A 23,188-nucleotide genomic window follows, 5' to 3' on the forward strand; every position below is an offset into this window, starting at 1 on the left:
ATTTTATTTTACATAGTTAAGATATAAGCCATATGTTAGAAAATGATAGATCTGAGTTACCCAGTCAAAGGCTACAGTGTAATTTAAAAAAAACTTCCAATTAGCTTCAGCTGGTTTTCATGTAACAAAACATATGAACCTGTAAAAATTATCCAGGGAGCAACCCCAGAGCAAACTTGTAGCACTACATTCTTTCAAAGGATACTTACCGTAGCATATGTGTTAGTAGTAGGTTGAAGCCCTGGGCTAATTTGGGTAATTAAATGTTAGCTGCCAACATTCCCTCCCTGCCACTTCACGTGGATGAGTTATTCTTCACTTCCTAGGCTCCGTGGTGGTTGCGTCACTGGTCAGTTGTGTGCTGCTTCCCTTCCCAGAGACAGCTGCATTTCAAAAAGGTGAATGAAGTGATCGCCTGTGGAGTTTGCTGTCCCAATCTGCCAGTTTTACCCGAAGGTAAGAGGTTCTGTATGGAATGGGTGTGCTATTTAGGAAACCCAGAAAAGCAGGTAAACAGGGATAGGTAAACAGGATAGAAAGCCTGAAGGATGCGACAACTGCTGACTGTTTATGATTCAGTGATCTCTCTATTATGGCTCCGTCTCAGCCTAGAAAAACCTGTGAGCTCTCTCTCATCCTCGTAACTACCTACGGCTAAGATCTGAAAACAAAGGGATATTTTAACTCAAGTGGATCAGGTAAGGGGAAATGTCAAAACTTTCTGATCTCATGACAATGTGGCAGCAAAGAGATGGGAAAAGGCCATAAGCCAGTGCACTATGCAAAGTGAATCGTGCTCTTAGGCAAGTACAATGCACACCTTTGTTTCACTAGCAAGGGAATGGCTAGTCACAACCATTTGTGAAAATGCCACATACATGTATGAATGCTGTGTGAGACATTACCTACAGCTTTGTCACTTTCAAAGCACAAGACAAATTTAGTTACGGGCTTTATTTATATAGCTGCATAAATGTACCTGCTTTTTCCTGTAACTAATCACTGGAGTTGCTGTCTAGTAATAAAGCTTAAGTAAAACACTCCCAAATAGAGCTGAGGGGATTTTTGGGGGGCAAATAGTTTATTTGCCAAAAAATGCAGTCAATAGCTTCTCCCAAAAAATAGGGGGCTAGAGTCACAAACCAGCCAGCAGCGATGGTGCCACCCACCATATCATTTTTATCCAGTGGTTAGGACTCTCCCCGGGCATGGGGAAGAGTTAGGTTTGAATTCCCAGTCTGCACTGGGGATTTGAATACTGAGATCACCCCTCTTCAGGTGAGTGCAACCGATAGCTGTTCCACTGTGTATAACTAATTCAAGAGTCCTTTGTGGGTGGGGGGAGACAGAGAGCAAGTAAACCCCTGAATGACTCTATAGCCAGGTGATTCAGGCACGCATTCGCCCACCTAGGTAACTCAAGTTCAAGGCCCTGCTCCAGAGAGGGACTTCAAACCTGGATCTCCCCCATTCCTGAAGAGCAGCCTAACCAGTGGGCTAAAAATGATAAATTGGGGTCCTCCCTCTATTTTGTGAATCTAGCCCTTGACAGAAAACCAAACATTTTTGGTCAGACAACATGTTTCATTCAGCCCCAGACAGAATTATTTTGATTCTTCTGAATTTTTGGGGCATTTTTGGATTTGGTTTGACCTGACTGGATTTCTCCCCCCCATTCCAGTGCAACTGTCAGTGATCCCCCACCCCCCAAAAAAGAGACATGCCCAGCCCTACTCGCAGATGAAGGAGCACAAATATTGAGGTGGCGATGAAAGGACAGGAGCCACTAAGTAAGGCTGGCTGACTGTCCTAATTCATGCTGCTATGGCGGTATGGGGGGACACAGCTATCTGAGGTGAGGAGGAAAGCTCAGCCCGTTCTTGGCATTTCCTAGCTTTCCTCGGTTTGTTAAAACCTTAAGATCAGGTCAAAAGCCTCAGGCTATGGCCTCACTCATGGTAGGTTTGATGCAGTGCACCAGGTTGCTGCTATGGCTCATTATTCGGGGTTGTGGGACAGTCACATAAGCTTGGAAATGTGTTATTTGGCATCAGCTGAACATGGGTGTGATACGGCAGTGCCAGTGCAACACAGCAAAACTCCCCCCAGCCTTCAGTCCAATTCCACTCAGCTAAAGACATGCTTTCATAGACGTAGAGGTGCTTTGGTACCAGGGTTAGTCTGATGGTTAAGGTTAACATATGACCTGATCCTACTAGGAACAGAACCTACTGCAGCACCCACTGCAAGGTGGCCAGCACCTCACAGGATCAGGCCCTATTTAGTGGCCTGGGTAGGAGCTAGTAAAAAAAAAATTCTGTATGCTTTTTTTGTTTTGTTTTACTGCTTATTCAAAGGTTTTTGATTGTTAAAGTGAGAGAGAGCGAGAGAGAGAGAGAGAGTGTGGACTGGGTCTGGCATTGGTTTAAAACAGTGGTTCTCAACCAGGGGTACATGTACCGCTGGGGGTATGCAGAGGTCTTCCAGCGGTTAGATCAGCTCATCTAGATATTTGCCTAGTTTTACAACATAAAAAGCACTAGCAATGTCAGTACAAATAAAAATGTCATGAAGACAATGACTTGTTTATGTTGGTCTATATACTATACACTGAAATGTAAATACACTATTTATATTCCAACTGGTTTTATAATTATGTAGTAAAAAGGAGAAAGTAAGCAATTTTTCAATAATATTGTGCTGTGACCCTTTTGTATTTTTATGGTTGATTTTGTAAGCAAGTAGCTTTTAAGGTGAAACTTGGGGGTACACAGGACAAATTAGACTCTTGAAAGGGGCACAGTAGTCTGGAAAGGTTGAGAACTGCGGGTCTAAAAAACCCTGAAATCTTCCCACCCTCAAAATTATAAACAAACAAACTAACTAATTCAAGTTTGCTATGAAAAATTCATCAAAAACTTGAAATTCAGGAAATTTTTACCAACTCTCTCTCTCTCTCTCACACACACACACACCCCTAAATATCCTGGAGGCTCTTCCATCGTACCAAGTTACTCTGGCTTCAACACTCACATTTTACATCTAATGTGCATAACCAGTCGTCTGGATTTCTTAACAAAGAAAGTAGCCTGGTTACTTCAGAATGCTTGTCCATTTGTATTAATGAAATCCCGTGGCAAAAACTGATAGGCATTAACTGTTACAGTAAAACTGGTTATAAAGTTATTTCTACTGCATCTCTCTGAGCAGGACATTTGCCAGTTGAATTTTATTCAAATGAGTCCTTTTGCATTGTAAGAAAGTTGGAGCCCATCAAAGCGAGTAAGAATGCTGTGGAGACTCCTTCAGAGAAGAGACTAAAGGAGGAGTACAGGAATTGCCAGAAAATGCTAGACATTAATTCATAGAACCACAGAACCATAGGGATAGAGGGGGCTACCGGGGTCATCTAGTCTAACCAGCTGCCATGATGCAGGATTTCTTGTGTCTAAACCAGCCAAGGCAGATAGCTATCCAGCCTCTTTTTGAAAACCTCCAGTGAAGGAGCTTCCACAACTTCCCTAGGCAGTCTGTTCCATTGTCCTACTGTTCTTAAAGTTAGGGAGTTTTTCCTGAGATTTAATCTAAATCTGCTATGCTGTAGTTTGAAGCCATTGCCTCTTGTCCTGCCCTCTATGGCAAGAGAGAACAATTTTCCCTCCATCTTTTTACGGCAGCCTTTCAAGTATTTGAAGACCACTATAATGTCCCCCTTAATCTTCTCTTTTCCAAACTAAACATACCTAGTACCGTCAGCCTTTGCTTATATGGCTGGCATTTCATCCCTTTGATCATCTTTCTAACTCACCTCTGGATCCTTTCCAGTTTCTCTACATCTTTTCTATACATTGGCGACCAAAATTGGACACAGTTCTTCCGCTGAGCTAAGTAGAGCAATAGTATCACCTCCCATAATTTGCATGCTAGGCCTCTGTTAATGCAAACCAAAACTGCATTGCTTTTTTTGCAACCGCCTCACATTGGTGACTCATGTTGAGGTTGATCCACCACAACTCCCAGATCCTTCTCAGAAGATTGTGCTGCCAGGCCAGTTACCCCCTTTTCTGTATTTGTGCATTTGGTTTTTCTTCCCTAAGTGTAGCACCTGACATTTGTCTTAGTTGAAGTTCATTTTGTTGTCTATAGCCCAGTTCTCCAATTTATCAAGATCCCTCTGAATTTTAGCTCTATCCTCCAAAGTTTTGGCAACTCTCCCCCCCCCCCCCCCCCCAGCTTTGTGTCATGTTAAACAACACTGGACCCAGAACGAATCCCTGTGGAATCCCACTTGAGACCTCCTTCCAATCTGACATTCCATTAATAGTTACTTGCTGTTTGCAGTTGTTTAGCTAATTATGTATCCAGTCCACTTAAATGGCAGTTCTACCGAGCCCACATTTCTCAAGCTTACTTATGAGAATACCATGTGAGACTATATCAAAAGCCTTGCTTACGGCTAAGTCTATGATGTCCACATTTCCCCTATCCACCAAGCCAGTTACCTTGTCAAAAGAAGGAAATCAAAATGGCTTGGCATGACTTACTCTTAGTAAATCCATGCTGGCTGCTAGTGATTACCTCTTCATCCCCCAAGTATTTGCAAATGGAATGTTTTATACATTGTTCTAGTAGCTTCCCAGGTATCGAGGTCAGGCTGACTGGTCTGTAGTTCCCCAGCTCCTCCTTCCCCCCCTTTTTAAAGATGGGCACTATGTTAGCCCTTCTGGGACCTCTCCTGTCATCCATAATAAATTCTTTGATAAAAGAAAAGATCTCTTATTACAGAATCCTAGAAAATGAAGAGCCTTAGTTTTCAGGAAGCAGGAAGATATCCTAGGGCAAGGAGGACCTCTTGGTCATTAGTCTGAATGGCAAGCAGTACGTACATGTGAAATGGTCTCATTTGATAGTCTTATGTCAGAGGATAGGCATCCATAGCACAAACACTGATGCTCCCCTGTAGCTCATAGATTGGCAATTTCAGGATGAGAGGGATGAATAACTGTTCAGCACTGGTGTCTAATTGATGCCAAGATCAGATGCTCAGTTCTTCAGATTGTTTCTTAATGTTTAAGAGAAGAATACATGGAACTTGCTTGGGTCTCTCTGCCTCTCCTCCTGAACCCAGATTCTTTCCATCTTCGGGCCAGATTCACTGAAGCTGTAGTGCATAGAACTATACATTATGCCTCTTTATTCACTATACAGGCCCTCTACACCCCAGCAGGGATGAGGTCCATGGAGAACAGACATGGTACCCCCAAGTTGAGCTAGTCAGAGATTTTTCAGATGAAACGTAGTTTCATCAGAAAATGCTGATTTGCTGAAGCAAAAGTGTTTCACTGAATTGAGTACAGCCGCAACAAAAGTTTGGTTGAAACCCAGGCAGGTTTCCATTCCCTGGTCCCCAGCTCTGGGGCATAGATCCTGGCAGCCAAGGTCATTGGGGAGAGGTTATAACAAAGCTCTCATGAAGACAGCAGGTGAGAACTGGTTCATACGAGTTTATAGGTTAGTGCTATTGTAATGAAATGACACCACCTCCCTCGCTTCTCAGAAATGGCAATGGGGACTATCCCAAGAGTTGCTGTGTGGTTTTTAAATCACTGAGAAGGGATTTTCTCCCTTAATTTCCCTTCGTTAATGTTGCAAACATGAACCCCCCCACACCTGATTGAAAATGAAGGGGGGCCTGCACCACGTTAGCAAATGGTGGATCCGAGGTATCATAGCTGAGGCAGCCACACAGGGACCTCAGGGCTGCACTGGCTGCTGGTATGTGTATGGAGATGGGAAGTTTGGCCTTCATTTTTTTATTTTAAGGAGTTTTTTATATTGTGTAGCCCTGGTGCCAGGCGATGGCCTGGGAATGGAACAGCGAAGTCCTTTCCCCGTAGGTCCAGCATTGACAAAGGAAATGCCTTCTTCTCTTGCATTGCTGTACCGAAGGGTCTCAGTGTTGTCCTGCCATCACTACCACCACTAGGGCTTTTAGTCTCCATCTGACCCTCCACAGAAGGGATAATTCAGCCTCTGTTCGCATGGTCTCACATTCATAGGAGCGGAAAGGCAGCCCAGGAGGAGACAGCAGTGACTGTAAGAGCCACCACTTCCCATCGATCGGGGAGGACTGGAGCATGTCAGTGCAGCTCAGGCTGAGGGTGGTGCTGGCCATACAAAGGGCATGACCAGGTTACCTGGGGAGGAAATGCCGATTGAGCTCATCCTTCAGGATGCTCCTACTGGAGGTTGCTAGGATTCTCCTGCTGTAGCCTAAAGCTGCTTCTCCTCCCCTGGAGGATCTCAGGGGTATCACTGCTCTCCCCATGGCTCCTCCCTGCTGGGGCACAGCCTGGCAGAGAGGCACGATTTACATCTCGCTGCACTCTCGTGTCAGCGAAAGAGGGGGATGCGGCTGGGCTGAGCAGAGGCAGAACGAGCCAGTCACACTCAGCTCTTCAGTAGAAACAACCTGAAGACTAAGCGGCCTTGTCTTGGCATCAGCCAGAGCCAGTCATGGATTTACTTGGAAACTTGGCTCACTTGGTCACTTGAGGGCTCCCCCAGCATAAGGGAAACCTCAGATGGCACAGAGCTGTCGTAGTAGTTTTTATTCCAACTCGTCCTGGCCTCGCAGTGTTGGGGCATGGCTGGGGAAAAGAGGCCAGGGTGGGTCATCCCTATGCCTGGCTAATCCTTAGATGCTGTAAAAGCCCCATTGGGACTGTGAGCAGCCAGTGCCAGACACAAAATCTTACACTTGCTTGTAATTAAAACTGGTATAGGCTCAGGAGAACATGAACATGGCTTTAAGCCACCTTTGCTCTGCCCTAGGGTTGCCAACTTTCTAATCGAACAAAACCGAACACCCTTGCCCCGCCTCCTGTCCCGCCCTTCCCTAAGGCCCTGCCCTGCCCCTTCTCTGAGGCCCTGCTCCCACTCACTCCATCCCCACACCCTCACTCACTTTCACTGGGCTAGGGCAGAGGGTTGGGTGCAGGGAGGGGGGTATGGGCTCTGGGCTGGAGGTGTGGGCTCCAGGTGGGGCCAGAAATTAGGGATTCAGGGTGAGGGAGAGGCAGGGCCGGCTCCAGGGTTTTTGCCACCCCAAGCGGTGAAGAAAGAAAAAAAAAAGCCGCGATCGCAATCGGCAGCAGCTCCACCGCGCCGCTTTCTTCTTCAGCGGCAATTCAGCAGCAGGTCCTTCCCTCCGAGAGGGACAGGGACCCTCCGCCGAATTGCCGCCGAAGAGCCCAACGTGCCGCCCCTTCCCCTTGGCTGCCCCAAGCACCTGCTTGCTCAGCTGGTGCCTGGATCCAGCCCTGGGGAGAGGGCTCCAGGCTAGGGCCAAGGGGTTCGGAGTGCAGGAGGGGGTGTGGGCTCCGGTGTGGGGCTGGGGATGAGGGGTTTGGGGTGAAGAAGGGGGTTCTAGGCTGAGGTATGAGGTTGGGGTGTGGGGGGGTGAGGGCTCCAGCTGGGGGTGTGGGGCCATGGATGGGGGGCTTGGGGTACAGGAGGGGGCTCAGGGCTGGGGCAGGGGGTTGAAGTGTGAGAGGGGGTTAGGGGTTCAGGGTCCCAGTGGCACTTACCATGGCTCCCAGGAAGTGGCCGCCAGGACTTTGCAGCCGCTAGGCACATGGGCAGCAAGGGAGGCTCCGCATGCTGCCCTCAGGGCCTGACGCACCACCCCCAGAGCTCCCATTGGTCGCGATTCCCAGCCAATGGGAGCTGTGGAGCCAGCACTAGGGGTGGGGGCAATATGTGGAGCCTCCTTGGCCGCCCATGCACCTAGGGGCCACCAGGACCTGGCAGCCACTTCATGGAGCCGTGCAGAGCTAGGGCAGGCAGGGAGCCTGCCTTAGCCCCAGGCCCCCGCTGCCCCACTGACTGGACTTTTAACGGCCTGGCTGGCAGTGCCAACTGGAGCCATCAGGGTCCCTTTTTGACCAGGCATTCCGGTTGAAAGCTGGACACCTGGCACCTCTATCTGCCCCCTCCACCCCAGTCTTGTGCTGACAGGAGAACCTAGTCTTCTCTTTTTAGAATGACAATTTGGGAGGGGGTCAGTCCCACTTCACATCTAGGGTCCAATTCTGCAAACCCTTTAGAGTTAGTCCTTGAATGGGACTCCTCGCATGGGTAAAGTTACTTCCGTGAGTGCATGTTTGAAGGATCAGGCTCCCAGTTCCCATATAGAAGTACAGCAGTTGTGTGTGCAAGCCTGATAACTAGGCAGCCAGTCAGATGGGTGCACAATCCTGATAATTGCACACTTTAGAAAAAACGGTGGGTTTTTGCCAATATTTAAAATGTTATGGAGGAGGCAGAGATGACCTGTACCTGCCGATAGTGGCAAGGCAGAGTGAGGGCAGCTGGCTTCAGCAGTGTTACTGAGCATGCTCAGTAAAAGCCAAGTAGCAAATCTGCAGGGGCACATGACCCTGCTTGCACCCTCCATGCATCGCCTCCGGGAGGCGGTAACGATCTCTCCAAAAGCAAAAAAGGATTTTGAGCTCATGTGAGACAAAATTCACCACCACTTAAATCTTCAGTGCATTTTCCCTCCTGTTACTCTGATCAAGGGGTCATACAAATTTTTAATGGTCCAGTCCAACTCACATTGAAGCCAATGGGACTCATTGTTGATGTGGATCATCCAATACAGGGCGAGGGAAAGCTCCAATGGCACCGCCTGGTGGCATGGCAGGAGTTCAACAGCTCTTGGATAGACTCTCAGTGTCCAGATGCAGGCATTTTGGGCCCAGTCCTGCTCCCAGATCAATAGGAAAATTTCTCCATTGACTTCAACAGGAGAATAATGGATTCCTTTGATGGCAAAGCAACTGCTGGTCAGCACTGAGTGCTTGAACCAGTAACCTTATTATTGGCCAGTGAAGCAATGCAATCAGCCCCGCGGAGCTGGCTGAATGGTTTGTTGCTAAAATAACGTTAGGTGCTAACAGACAACTTTATTGAATTATCAGCCTGCTCCCATTTCCCTGCACTGTTCAGTCAGGGAAGCTGCTGGCCACCACCTGAGACATGTTTGAAGATCAGGACTGCTTCAGGATTGGCCCTCATTTTGAAGTTAGGATTCAGGAGCTAGAAATGGGGTATTTCTATCTCTCTGCTTTTTCCAGTAGGATCCTGTATGGCTGTCCTGAGCTCATCCACAGAGCCTCAAAAGATAGCTAGACACCTAAATACCTTAGAGGATGTGGGTCTAGGCTCCTATCCACATCATGTTTAAGTTACTTTTAAAGTCCCACTTCTGCCCTGCTGCCTGCAGTGGCCCTGGCTGACTTGGTTTTTTTAATTCCCTATTTGTTGCTCACTTTCCTCTTTGTCTGTCCTCAGTGCAGGGACCATCCCTTCCTCAATGTCTGGAAAGCACCCAGCACATGGCGGATGCTACCATAAACACACAGACAGCCAATTATTGACAGCGTTACTAACCTGGGGCTGGTAAACATGTTCCCCCTCTCACTCAGCAGCTAGGAGGACTGTGCTGCTTCGGTACAAACCAACAGATGCACCCAACATTCCTTGGGCCACAAAGGTTCCCGCATGGTGGCAGTGTGGTGGGACATTCTTTAAAGTCTGCAGAATTATAAGATATGATGTATGCAGCAGAGAGTGATAAAAGCTAGAGGAGGGACAGTGAGTTTGCAGTGGCAGGAGAGCAAGGACAAACTACCAGGAGTTGGTAGTGTTCACCCCCCCCCCAACAGAGTGTTGTTCTCGGGACAGAGCTGCTGGAAGACTTTTTTGAATTTCTGCCTGTGCACGAGTGCCATAGAGTCCTGGCTGTAATTTCTGTGGGGGAGCTGCTATACTCAAACATGCTCTGAGAGCTCAGCCTTCCAAGATACCAGGGTCGGCAATGGGCTACACTCACTCTCCCTCAAACAGCTGTGCCAGTTTTTCTCCACATTCCGCTATTAGCTCGTTTACAGCCAGATCCAGCTCTCACTGAAGTCAACGTGAAATCTCACAGGGCTCAGTGAGAGTTGGATCAGGGCATGAAAGCTTAATCCAGGGTTCCCCAAGGCTCCCTCTGTCACTCTGCTATAGCCTGATTCTCCCCCATAGCACAGCCCCAGGGCTACAAACAAGCTGGGATAGGGATGGAAGAGAACTACCCCTTGTCAGTAAGTTTACACACACTCTCTTTTATAGGTGCTGATTTTTTATTTTTCCGAGTGGGTATTCCACCTTGACTCCGCCCCAAGGCCCCACCCCTTCCTCCAAAGCCCCACTCTTGCTCTGCCTCTTCCTGTCCCTGCTCTGCCCCCTCCCCCAAATCCCACCCACCGTTCCCTCGCTTCTCTCAGCCTCCTCCCCTAAGGCCCCCCCGCCCGCCACTGGCGCCTCTCTGCCCTCCCCCAAAACCTCCTATCAGCTGCCAAACACTGAGCGGAAGCCAGCCCCTGGGGTTCCACCCAACAGCTGTAGCCCCAGAGCACCCATGGAGTCAGCGTCTATGTTCTCTCTCAAGCCCCTGCTGTAGCCTATACTTCCTCCTCCACATATATGCACAGAGATAGGTTTTTGCTAACAGGAAACAATTCCCACAAACACACATGTGATTCCTGTGATTCCTGGGAGCAGTCCCACCAAGCTCCACTGGAAATCCTACCCAAAGCCTGTCATCTTATACCAAGAAGGAACCCAAACAGTGAAAGATAAGAAAGCAGCCTGCACATTTTAAGTCTCTCAGTCCCAAAGCAGTGTTACTAGAAATACCCATCAGCAGCTCCAGGTACGTTAATCTACTTCTTAGGAAAAGCAGCAGCAAGACCAAAATAAAACATTGAGGCAGAAGAAACATTATCCGGACACCAGTAAATACAGTTGGAGTTTATTGTATCTCCCCCTCCTCTTTCCAAATACCAGTCGACATGGGGAACGCATTACTGACAGCAGATGGCTCTTTAATCTAGCAGTAAAAACATAACAGGATCCCATGGCTGGAAGTTGAAGTTAGACAAATTCAGAGTGGATATAAGACCAGATTTCTAACAATGAGGGTAATAAGCCATCGGAACAATTCACCTAAGGATTCGCCAGCACTTGGAGTCACTAAAGACTGAAAACAGGGACCATGGCGCTTACATGCCTGTGTGTGTGGAGACTGACGAGATTCCTACATAGCAGCTCCTGTTTGTGCGCCTGGACAACAGCTATTTAACGCTCAGGCAGACCAGGGCAAAAAGTGGGCAGTGAGGCTTTGGCAGGGAGTTTGCTGACGCAGTAGCTCCTCACGCCAGATTGCCTGGAAACAGTTCCCCAGAAGATAAAAGCCTCTTCCTGGCACAATGGAGAAAGAATGAACCATTCCCCACAATCTGCTCTCCCTCCAGAGGCTTGGGGGCTTGTAATTCACACCTCCCCTGTGCCAAGATTTCTGAATCAGCCTCGCTGGACTTCTGCCTCAGGGTCGTTTTGTTTTTAGATCTTGTAGAAGGAAGTTGGAAGGTCATTTTTCCAAGTGAAAATAGCAAATTGGGAAAACTTCCAAGTCCCTTAAGAATTGTGCTGCTGAGACAATCTGCTCCCGGGTAGAAGGGGTGAGCGTTTGCCCTGGGGGCTCTGGGAGGACAGATTCTGTGAAGGGAATAGCTTGCACAACCCCAGAGGAGCCACATCTGGGCGCTGCTGACAAACTGAGGCCCGAATCCTGACACTTGTCCCATGCACGGGGCTCCCCGCCCCTGCACACAGTTCTGTGGACTCCAAATGGGTTCTTGGCAGGGGGTTGCCAGAATTGGACCCAAATTGGCAGAAATTTTGCTAGAGCAGCTACACCCATGAGATTTCCATCCTCTCTCCCAAGCCTCATCAATTCCCCAGCCCCAGGGCCCCCCCACAGACCACAGCCATATGGGGGCTGCCATATGGCACTTCCACTTCTACTTTCTCCTGAGGAGGGCACTGGCTCAGTCTGCTGCTCCTCCTAATCCAGTGCTGACCCCACACCTTCCTCCTCACCAATTAGCATGGAGTCGGGTAGTTCCCCGGGGCAGGTGGAGCCAGGAGCGCTGCCAGCTTTTCTGCCACCCTAGGCAGCGGAAGGTCCCACCCCGAAATGCCGCCCCCCACAGAGGCAACGGAAGGTCCCGCCGCTGAAATACAACCACGGTCGCCGCCCCCCAAATTGTAGTGCCCTAGGCAACTGCCTAGGTCGCCTAATGGGTTGCGCCGGCCCTGGGTGGAGCTGGTGAAAAGGCCGCATTTTTAGCTTGTAGAAGTGATGCTTAGCCTTGTCTGGGGTTTGGATTCTGACAGAGCACCCAGGATTGAGCCTAGCCATGGGAAGGCATTGCAGCTGGTGAGCACTATAGGTAGGGCATGGCATTGCATAGGTACAGAAATAAGAGGAGTTGTTTAACTAGACAGAGCCTGGAGGTGGCCTGTCTGCACAAGACTTCTGCTAGCACTTTTTAACTCCCAAAGCGATGCCACGAAGCTGACAGGGGAATTACACCCCCGCCCCCATTATCCCACCCCAGTTGGGCCCAACCACATCCCTTATAAATAGAGCTGGTCAGTAATTTTTCCACAACGTGCTTTTTTGTTGAAAAATGCAGATTTGTCAAAACCAAAACTTTTTGTGGAGAAGAGTCAGCTCTGGCAAATTCCTCGACTGGAAAAATGTTGAAAAAGTGTTTGAAGTTGTCAAAATGTCCTGTTTTGACATTTTTCAAGAAAAAAAAAAGTTGGTTTTCTGTAACTATTTCCCCCCCCCCAATTTTTAGCTAATTATATTAGTGGTCTCAACTAGGGGTACACAGAGATCTTCCAAGGGGCACGTCAACTCATCTAGATATTTGTCAAGTTTACAGCAGGCTACATAAAAAGCATTAGTGAAGTCAGTGCAAACTAAAATTTCATAAAGAGAATGACTTGTTTTTACTGCTCTCTACACTATAAAGTGAAATATAAGTACCATATTTACATTCCAATTGATTTATTTTATAAATTATATGGTAAAAAGCATTTTTTCCAGTGATAGTGTGCTGGGACACACTTGTATTTTTGTCCGATTTTGTAAGCAAGTAGTTTTGAAGTGAGGTGAAACTTGGGGTACACAAGACAAATCAGACTCCTGAAAGGGGTACAGTAGTCTGGAAAGGTTGAGAGCCACTGAATTATAGCACAACTATTAAATAATGATCGGAATCAAAATAAAACATTTTAATTGACCTGAACGAAAAATTGTGTCAGTTCAAAATTTCGAAAATATTCCTGATTTGTCAGCCCATTCAGGATGGGAAAAAATTCCAAAATCTAAAAAAATATTTATGGGATGGGAAAGCCACTTTCCATCCATCTCTGTTTATGAACTAGGGCCCAGCCAAGCTGTCCTTCCAGTTCTCCTGGCTCATTTCTCCTTAGATGGCTCCTCACAACATGGCCAGACAGTTGCACCAACTATTGTTAACCGGCGCTATCCAACTGTATAACAGCAATGACACATTGCAAGCAGCATCAATTCAGGGCAACTGTTGCACTCGGGCAGCTGAAATCATCTAGCCTTCAAGCTTTTGTACCTGACGGCTCTAGTGGACTGAGTATTGGATTGGAATCCAAGGGAACCTGAGTTCTCGGTTTGGCACTTCTACCGACTCACAGGATAAGTCACTTACCTGCTCCCTGCCTCAGTTTCCACATGCACATAATTGGGACAATTATACCAGCCTACCTCACTGGGTGGGGTGAGGATTAGTCAGTATTTGTTTGCATAGAGGCCTGAACACACAGTGCTCTCAATATACTAAGCATTGTGATTAGTTATTACTACCCCCTCCGTGTGATCGTTGCCTGTAAAATTGGGCTGAGCACATGACATGAGTGTCACACCTTGAGATTATGCACCAATGGGCATTCGTTGCAGCCATACAGGAACAGAGGTGACTCTAACCTTTCTTGCGCACAAAGTAGCAATAGGAGTCTCTAGCCACAACCATCCAGTCTGGAATGCACCTCAGCAATCATGGGTGAAGAGTGTTGGCTAATGATGTCCACATACGTGATACTGACATCTAATTTCCTAAGTGCAGGTAAATTCAAGGCTGAATTTTGTCCCCTCCTAACACCCCCCCCCCCCCCGATTGTGGCAATATCCCTCAGTGTAAGCTCTGAGGGAGGCTCCTGCTTACATTTAAATAAATGACAAGACTCCCAGACTAGATAGTGCCACACTTGCTGTAATTAAAGTCTTTGTTATATTGCAAATGGAACACACTTCGGCTCCTGAGTTCCATACACATCAAAGGTGGCTTGGGTAGGCCAAGTCATTGGGGCAACCGATTACTAGATCCATTGCACACCCAGGAGGGTTCTTGCTATTGCTGACCTAGCTTTGTTGTTTTGGCAAGAAAGGATAGTCTAGCGATTACAGCACTGGGCTGGGGCCCTGGAGATCTAGGGTCAGTTCATCTATGCCACAGACTCCCTGGGTGACCCTTGGCAAGTCACTTAATCACAGAATGCCTCAGCTCCCGATTTATGTATCGGGGATAGCAGTATTTCCCTACCTGACCGGGACGTTAAGGTAAGTAATTGTTTGAGAGCTGCTCAGACTATGGCGATGGGGGCCAGATACATAAATAGATTTTTTGTGTGCTGAAGAAAACTACTTTTTTCCGACAGCAAATTTCAAAAGCTTGCAAGAAGTGCTCATCACTTGGTCCAATAGAAAACATTAAATTGATTAATGTAATAATGCAGCATGTTGGTGTAACTGCTCACTGCGAAAAAGAACTAAAAACTTGCACAGCGATAGGGGACTGTTCTAAAGCCAGAAGAGTCTATTACGATCACCTCTTAGTCCGACCTCCTGCACAGAACAGGCCAGGGATTTCACCCAGTGATTGCTGCCATTAGCCCAACAATGGGTGGCTTGACTACAGCATCCTTAAAAAAAAAAAAACCCCACAATACAGACATCCAATCATGAGTTAAAGCATCCAAGTGATGGAGAATAACCACATCCCTCGGTAATTTGTTCCAGTGAATGATTACACCCACAGTTAAAAACGTGCACCTTAAATTAACCCTCTTGAAAGGGCTGATAGTTCAACACAACATTTGCTGAGAAGGGAAACTTTGTTCCAGTGACACATTAGATTTTCTTCTAGGTTTTGACAAGCAACAGCTCAGTGGATTTTTGAAAGTAACACGCTATGGGGAGGTTTTGTTTTAGTTATCACAAAAAATATCAGTTATTTCTCTCTCCCTTTTATCCTTTCAGTAAATGACAGAGGTGATTTCAGAGAGAATTTCCTCACTTATCAAATGAGCAGCTCTAATGACACAGCTTCACTCCATGAAGTTTCCTATAAGAACTCTATAACTAACACTAGCTAGAATCCATTCGCATGCTAAAGAAACCCAATATTGAACAGGAACACAGTGTATTTCTTTCTTAGAATTTAGAAGTTGGAATGTACATACTTGGTCGTAACTCATTTGATGAATCAGGCTCAGTTTCATTACAGAGTTAATGAAAACAAACAGCTCTTTATTATAAATAATAATAATAATAATAATGAAAGTTGCCCTCCAAGAACACTTTACAAACATTCACTGATTAGTTCTGACAACATCCCTCTGAGGTAGGTAAGTGCATATTGTTCTTATTTTACAGATGCGGAAACAGAGGCAGAGAGATTAGGTGGCTGGGCCCATGCTACAGGGTTATTAGTCTCATAATGGGGATTAGAACTCAGGCATTCCTAGCACCCAGCCCTGTGCTCTGAACATACAACCTTGCCTGTTTTGTCACCACATAGGCTCCAAAATTCCTTTTAAAATTAAGAGAGTATTGTCTCCATCATCAAATATAATGGGAGTTTAGTGGAGTTTCTCATATAAAGAAGCTATCATCTTAAGGACACTCTAATCTTTTATCTCAATGCAAGTTCAAAGAGCCAGGACTGTGAATTCTGGGAGCAGGCTTACCACAGAAAGTCCTTAACTGAGCACTGAGGGCTGACTCTTACTTGTGGTTGAATTTTCCTTTGTGCTACCATTTTTAGGCAAACTGGAGAGATGCCTTGCGAGAAGAGAGAGGTAATGATTCCTATGACCGTGTTTGAAACTAACTCAGAGCCCTATGCACCAAAAGGTAGGTGGGCTTGGTTGTGGAAGTTTCAGAAAGTGTTCTTGATGGTTAATGCTGTAAGTGGACAGCTCCCAATGTGGAATGAACCTAGCTCACAAAAGGCCTAACTCTGCGATGTCCTGGGTGATAGGAAGTGCCCATGCCCATTATATCAAACCCAGGGTCTTCTCTGGATTGTCACACGATGTGCCACTTGACTGACCTTTTCTCAACATCTCCTGCTGCCCAGAGTTCCCTGCCCTAGATTAGCAGTTTTGCTGCTGGATTGTATACCTTGGAATAATACACCCTCAGTGCTGCCTCAGAGAGAAGGCATTCACTCTTGAAGTGCTGTCTTTTCAATGCAATGGTTGTCAGGAGAGGCCAGCAGCGAAGGGAATGAGGATTAACTGGAGACCCCCCAGGAGCTTCAGTACTGGGTCCTGGTGTGGCATCTTCCTGACAAACTGTGCACCCATCATAGGAACATAGACATATGGAGTATTATGTATCCCATAGGCCTCTGCACATTGGAGAATAATACATAGGGTCCTGAGTTGGGGCAGGAGCAGAGAAGGCTGGAAGGCCAGACAGGGACATTAATAACAGACATTTTGCGCAGCAAGCTAGCGTACTGTAGATTCACACCCTGTCTTGCTGCACAGTAAGGCCCTGTTTAGGCAAGCCCCAAGTCTCCTGCTCAGCTGGAGGTGTACGTAGAGAGAGTGGTCAGGGAGTTGGATAGATCAGGTTTGGTTTTATTCAGAAGACATAGTTTGCTGAAGCTCCCTTCTACTTTTCTGTCCCCTCCATAGCTGGAGCATGCTTCATGCTTTCCTCCAACACATTGTGCTTACCAACGGAGCCAAAAAGTCCTTTAGCTCACATCCTTATTCTCCTGGTCTAGTCACTGTTATTGTGCAGTCAGCGTAGGCACAGCTCTTTCCACAGCTCAATGACATTCCGCCAATCAGGGACTTGAACTCCCCTTGCACACGAGGATATGGAGGATTCTGGCAGTAGGTTCAGTGACATTTCCTAGCATCATTCCTATCATCAAAGCGCGGGCCGTCAAGTGGCTGATTCAGCGCTGGGTGGCCACAGAAGGGATGCAGGACACTTATAGGAAAATTGAATCACAACCTTAAACTAGACAGACTTTGCCCCAAATTCTGTGCTGCAGCTGCTTTATGCTACCCCATAAGCAGAGATTGGCCCTAGAGCTGGCATATCTGGCATCAGTGGGATCATCTCAGTGTGGAGAAACCTTCCAGTGGCATAGAACAACCATGGTGGCTCCTGTCCCGACCCTTGGGGAGTAGCCCAGGACACAGCTGGCCCGGGATCAGGGAAATGTGAAGGTAAGCTTTGAACACCTTTGTATTCCCCATTCTGAACTGGGCTGTCTGCTTCTCAGCTGCAGCCCAGGAGTGGCCATATGTCCTTGTGCTAGATGGAGTTTGAAAACCTTGTGCTCTTTCTACTCCTCCTTCCTTCCCTCTGCCCAGTACTGCTGTTTGGTATTGTGGCAGACTAGTTCCAGGAAGGCTAATGCTTGTTGGCCAGTGTAGGACCTTGCTCCTGAGCAGGACCAGTGCAGTCAATGAGCTGGCTAGGGATCAGAGAGCCACAAGGTATGACAGACTATGCCTGTGGACCTACACACCTTACCTGTTGGAAGTGATGGAAACAAGAAGTAACACAGGGACAGTAACCGCCCCTTGTTGCACTAGTCGTAGGAAGGCTGGCCAGTATTTGGTCCAATAAATCATCAGTTCAACTGGGCAAGCAAACCTACAGGTGGACAGTCCAACTGCTTTGTACTCTTGTATGGTTTTGAGTGGTAGGTCTGCTGAGGTCGAGTTCTCCTCAAACAGGGGATGATTTGGTCATGACCTACAAGTACTTACCTGCAGGAGAGATTTCCGATAGTAGGCGACTCTTTAAAGGCACAACGAGGTCCAATGGTTGAAAACTGAAGCGAGACAAATTCAGACTAGGAATGAGGCACACACATTTTAAGCAGTACAGGTGATTAACCCCTGGAACAACTTAGCTAGGGATATGGTGGATTTTCCATCACTTGAAAGGCATCCAGTTGTGATTTAAAGACTTCTAAAAGCTAGGCTATAGCTAAAACAGAAGTGATAGTGAAATTACTGGGGGAGGTTCTCTGGCTTATACTCTGCTGCCAGGAGGTCAGACTAGATACAATGGTCCCTTCTGATCTTACAATCTATTAATCAAACTGGCCCCGGGTGGCTTCACTCAGGTTGTAATTGGTTCAATATCTTGCATTACTTTCTAGCCATGATAGGACTATTGTGAGCTACAGTACAGCGACACCTCTTCAAGCAGCTACTGTTCAAGATTCCAAATAGGTGTCTAGGAGGAAGAGGCTTGTGCACCATTGTATGGTTTTATTCCATTTTTCTTATTACAGAGGATTGTTGTTGCCCTTCTGCCCCGCCATATTCATGCCACGAATCATCAACCCCTGCTGGTAAGTACTGGGAATGCTTGTTCCTGAAGGTGCCCAGAGCTCTGGCATATGAACCCAGGCCTTCAGAACAACTCCTGTAGATTTTACAATGGGAGAGGGGGACTTTGATCCACGTGGGTCTAGGAGGAGAAGAACTCATCCCCTAAAAGTTACAGGGAAACTCACATAACTCTGTCCCCGTCACTCCTTTTCCACACAAGCCACTCCCATGAGCAAACCCCACTCTGGATGCATGGATTCACACCTCTCCATGTGTCACTCTGAACAAAAAGATGCCAAGCAAACTTCAGTCAGTTTGGACTCAAACAAGGTTAAACCTTTCAGTTTAATAGATTTTGAACAGAACAGGCTTATTCATATGCAGCTACAGAAATGAATGGGGGGGAAGTGGCAAGGGAAGACATCAGTGAAGCATAATGGTTCTGTTCTGATTCTCATTTCTTCCTAGAAACAATCTATGTGGTGTCTCAGCCTCCAATCATTGTAGCAGGAATCTTTACAAGCAAGCCAGCAGGAACAATATGTCCAAGCTGTCGCCAACCCATTACCACAGAGATTGTCTACAGAATGGGTAGACTGGCTTTCCTCCTAACCGCCGCCATGTGTTGTATGGGGTGAGCATTGAGTTTATTTTGGAGATTCTTTATAGCACAATGTTTAAAAGGTTATTTCCACCCCAATATATAGTTATAGCAGGGGCTTAGCTGCTAATGCCTGCATAGTTAAGTCCCTCTCTTCCTAGATTGGTACGGACTCCCCAGTGACCAAACAGTGTGAGTGCAGTCCCATATACACTGTATGATCTTATTAGGATGTACTCAGTGTGGTTGTGTGGGAAGCAAGTCATAGCTGAATTTAAATTATGTCGTTAACTCCTCATTAGCCAAACAAACAGAATTCATACAGCCCTGTTCACCTTCCTGCCAACATTTCTGAACCACATAATATCTCAGCATGTTCTCATGCAGCTCCCAGAATAGTGGGTAATATCTCCAAGCTTGCTTGAGGTCACCTGATAACCCCTGTGAGCATCTAAGCAAGGGCCATGTAACCTCTACCCCAACAGTAAACACTGCACCCACTTTAAGCCTCTTTCATGTTGAGCTGTTCCCATTATCACAGGCCAGGCCAGCCTGCGTCATGCCAACTAGATTATCTCCTGGTGGAATGCTTCAAAACCACATTCTCTCAGGAGCATTCCTCACACTAGCTACAGAATATTCTCTCTGCAAAGTGTTTTACATCCATACCACTGAGACAAAAATGCTCTTTGTACCAATAGAAGAGCCAGGATAGAAGTGCATGATGAAGCTATCAAAACTGAAACGCTCATGCTGAAAGTAGAGAGTGATCTGAAGTCAGCAGCAAGATGAGAAATAAGCCCTAACATGTTGGTTAACACCTTTATGTACATTTCTTATATCCCATTCTGCTCTAGGTGCAATATGGGATGCTGCCTTATCCCTCTCTTCATGAAAAGGTTCAAGGACGTAGACCATTATTGCCCATGCTGCCGGTTTCATATCTACAGATACAATAGGCTATAGAAAGCCAAGCCAACCCACGCCACGGAGACTTTCAAGGCCAATTCACTTTGTTTTGCTATTGATGTAAGAACTCATAAATGAATCTCTTTCTGTGAAATATGCAAAGGTAGGCCCCAATCCTGCAATGAATTCCTCAGAGATCTCAGCATCAGGACATTAGATTGTTGCACTGAGTTTTGAAAACACCTTTAGAAATAGTTTCATGTCAATGTGCCACACAAGTTTTATTTCATCTCTTGGATATTGTTACCTTAAGCTGTGATCTGACTGGTGCATAATTATTTTGGTGCTATTGTACCTATTTTTAAATCCCCAGATGGAACATGGATGGGATGTAATCTCTCCCATCCTCGCTCATGCTTCTAAACCCTCCACTTATTAGAAAGTTTAGAAATACACATTTTAGATCAGAGTTTAATCTCTGACCCATCAAGACCTATTGGCCTCTGTTTTTGTTAGACCTAAAGCTTGGGTCAACCTAGCTACATCACTCACAGCTGTGAAAAACTTCCTGTGCTGCGTGACATAGTTAACTACGTCCAAAGAAGAGGTGGATTAACTAAGCAACAGAAAACCTCCTTCCATCGCTGTAGGAAATATCTACACTACAGCAGCACAGCTGCAGCATCAGAGCCACTGTATTGTTGACATAGTCTTGATCTAAGCTCTTTGGGGCAAGAAATGTCTTGTGTTTGTACAACACCCAGCACTAGGATACCCCCTGTCTGGGCTGGGCATTCTGGGTTGTACTGTACTGTAACTGTGTATTATTCATGTGAGCAATTATGAAACTGAGGTTTCAGACCATATTATTTATGGGGCAGAAATAAACCTTCTATTTGTTTAACAATTCCAGCAGCATTTCCCTTTTCTCTCGTTTTCTGTGATCTACATTGTGTCCCAGGCAGACTGACACTCTATCTGCTATCTTGTTTACACTACAGCATCACCCCAAAACCAGTGGGAAGGGGGGAGAAATCATATGCATCAGTAACAAACGGACAAAAAGTATTAACTGTCCCTTTAAAAACTTCCCCTCAACACCTTACTCTTCCCATTCTAAGCTACCTCCACCAGACAAAGCTACACCTCCCAATGAAGATTGACCCCCATTAACTATTTATTATGCCTCTTTTGCACACTTTGTAAGGTAAAGAAGGGCCGATTTACCATCCCACCATGCTCCTAATTTGACGATGTGAAGAATTGTTAAAGGCAGCAGATTTAAAGCCAATATAAAGGAAATACGCCACATAAGCAGAACCGAGCCTGTCCCCCCTTTCCACACAACAGCTCCTTCAAGGCCCCTGAATTTAACCTTAGTGTATCGATGACATTGATTGTCAGTGATTGCTGAAAGCTATCCGCTATGTTGTAGCTATTACCTTGCCTGGTTTTTCCTTGTGTGTAATTAGCCCTTTATCAGATTTGTTTCAGACTCTAGTTATATTAACATTTACCCTGCAGCCCCCATCAGTGAAGGTCACTTGCTTTGTAAATTCAAACACTGAGGATGCTTATGGTACAACTATTTGCACTGACTGCATAAAGGGACCACACAGCCTCGGCTGTCCAGCAGCAGCAAATGTTTCTTATCTAAAGAGGTAAACTTTGAGGAGGAGGAGATTTTATTTTTCAGACCTTTAACATTAAAACATTAAAATGTTTCTATGCTACAGGGTCAGCTGCCTCTGAAGTGCCCCCTTGTGGCCTGGCATGGCTCTGTGGCCCCCTGCTTCATCTTTCTCTTCACTCAGGCCCATCAGTAACTCCACAAGGGCTTGCATCTAATAGCAATGCCCCGATGACATCTGGTTTATTAACATAAAATAACTCAGAATACAGTCTCCTCTGCCCCAGTCTCACAGTGGGCACAGCCCCTCCTCCCTCTGTCTTCAAGTTCCCAAGGTGAGCATAGCTTTTCAGTGCTTCCCAGGCTCTGCTCAGTCTCTGCCCTCAGGATACCTGAGCTCCTTTAGAGTAGCAGTGGTGTTAGTCTGTATCCGCAAAAAGAACAGGAGTACTTGTGGCACCTTAGAGACTAACAAATTTATTAGAGCATAAGCTTTTTGAGAGCCTTTAAACACTCCTGTCTCTCTTCTGAGCAGCCACTCTCAGGCCTGCGTACCTGGAGTCATCTCCTGCTCTTTCACTCTGCAGAAACTCCTAGGCATCTCTACCTGCAGTTTTTCCACATACTCACAGGCCCCAACCCCTCCCTCTGGCCAAGGATCTCCTGCAGGAACCTCTTGCACTCTGCAGCCTCTGCGACAGCTTCCTCTCCCCATTTGCCCTCTCTTCATAGTGATCGGCTGTCCTCTATCATGCCCCATTGGGAGGGTGTTAATGAGGAACAGGTGGGCTGGACCAGTTTCCTCCTAAAAGTGCCAGTCCACCCCATGACAACTACAGAATCATTACAATTGGTAGACATGTGGAGAATGGGCACCTCCAATGGCCCTTTGCTTGTCTTCTCCACAACAGAGGGGGTCAAACTCTGTCAGCTACAGTCTCTTAGGAGTCTCCTTCTTGCATGCAGTCTGGGCTGGCTGCTCTGAAAGAATCCCTTTAGCTACTCAGCATGTGTTTCAGCACATCCCACTTAGCTAGTTCAGTCGGTTTGACTGAGTAGCTAAAACAATGTAAGCTGTATCTTTTGCTAAGTGCCCAAGCAGTATATTACACCCGATTGCATAAACAAGGCTAATATGATTTCATAAATGTTTTGGTTGTTCTTAAATCCTGCAGATCTGTAAACTTCCCAGATTTGCTTTAGCAGAAATGTACAAACTCTAATAATTATTAGAATTACAGTGGTGGCCAGAGGCCTCAACAGCAATCAGAGCTGCATTGTGCAAGGTGCTGTATAAACACACTAGAACAGTCCTCCCCTCAAAACCCCTCTTTGCTAAACAGACAAGAGACACAAGGGAAGGATTATCCCCATTGCACAGAGGGGAAACTGAGGCAGAAAGAGACTAAGTGACTTCTCCAAGGTCACACAGGCAGCTAGTCCTAAAGCCAGGAATA

At 46.5% G+C, this 23,188-nt stretch overlaps 1 protein-coding gene across 1 annotated transcript; it reads left to right on the plus strand.

Annotated features, from left to right (window-relative positions):
• Positions 1–274: 274 nt before the first annotated feature.
• LOC112058832 (cell death-inducing p53-target protein 1-like) lies at positions 275–21,002 on the plus strand. Its single transcript, XM_024100654.3, has 5 exons — positions 275–456; positions 16,044–16,132; positions 18,552–18,611; positions 19,060–19,225; positions 20,050–21,002. Exons 2-5 carry the CDS (start codon positions 16,057–16,059, stop codon positions 20,156–20,158), a joined length of 411 nt encoding a protein of 136 aa, XP_023956422.1. The 5' UTR covers positions 275–456; positions 16,044–16,056; the 3' UTR covers positions 20,159–21,002.
• The last annotated feature ends 2,186 nt before the right edge of the window (positions 21,003–23,188 follow it).

This window comes from Chrysemys picta, chromosome 10 (genome assembly GCF_011386835.1).
Source record: "Chrysemys picta bellii isolate R12L10 chromosome 10, ASM1138683v2, whole genome shotgun sequence".
NCBI lineage: Eukaryota > Metazoa > Chordata > Testudines > Emydidae > Chrysemys > Chrysemys picta.

Bases quoted from the DNA above. Each gene is read 5' to 3' on its own strand.
- LOC112058832 (XM_024100654.3), top strand. From the start codon at position 16,057: ATGCCTTGCGAGAAGAGAGAGGTAATGATTCCTATGACCGTGTTTGAA. The intron at 16,133-18,551 runs GTAGGTGGGCTT...TTCTTATTACAG, and splicing joins AGAGCCCTATGCACCAAAAG to AGGATTGTTGTTGCCCTTCT. The intron at 19,226-20,049 runs GTGAGCATTGAG...ATTCTGCTCTAG, and splicing joins GCCGCCATGTGTTGTATGGG to GTGCAATATGGGATGCTGCC.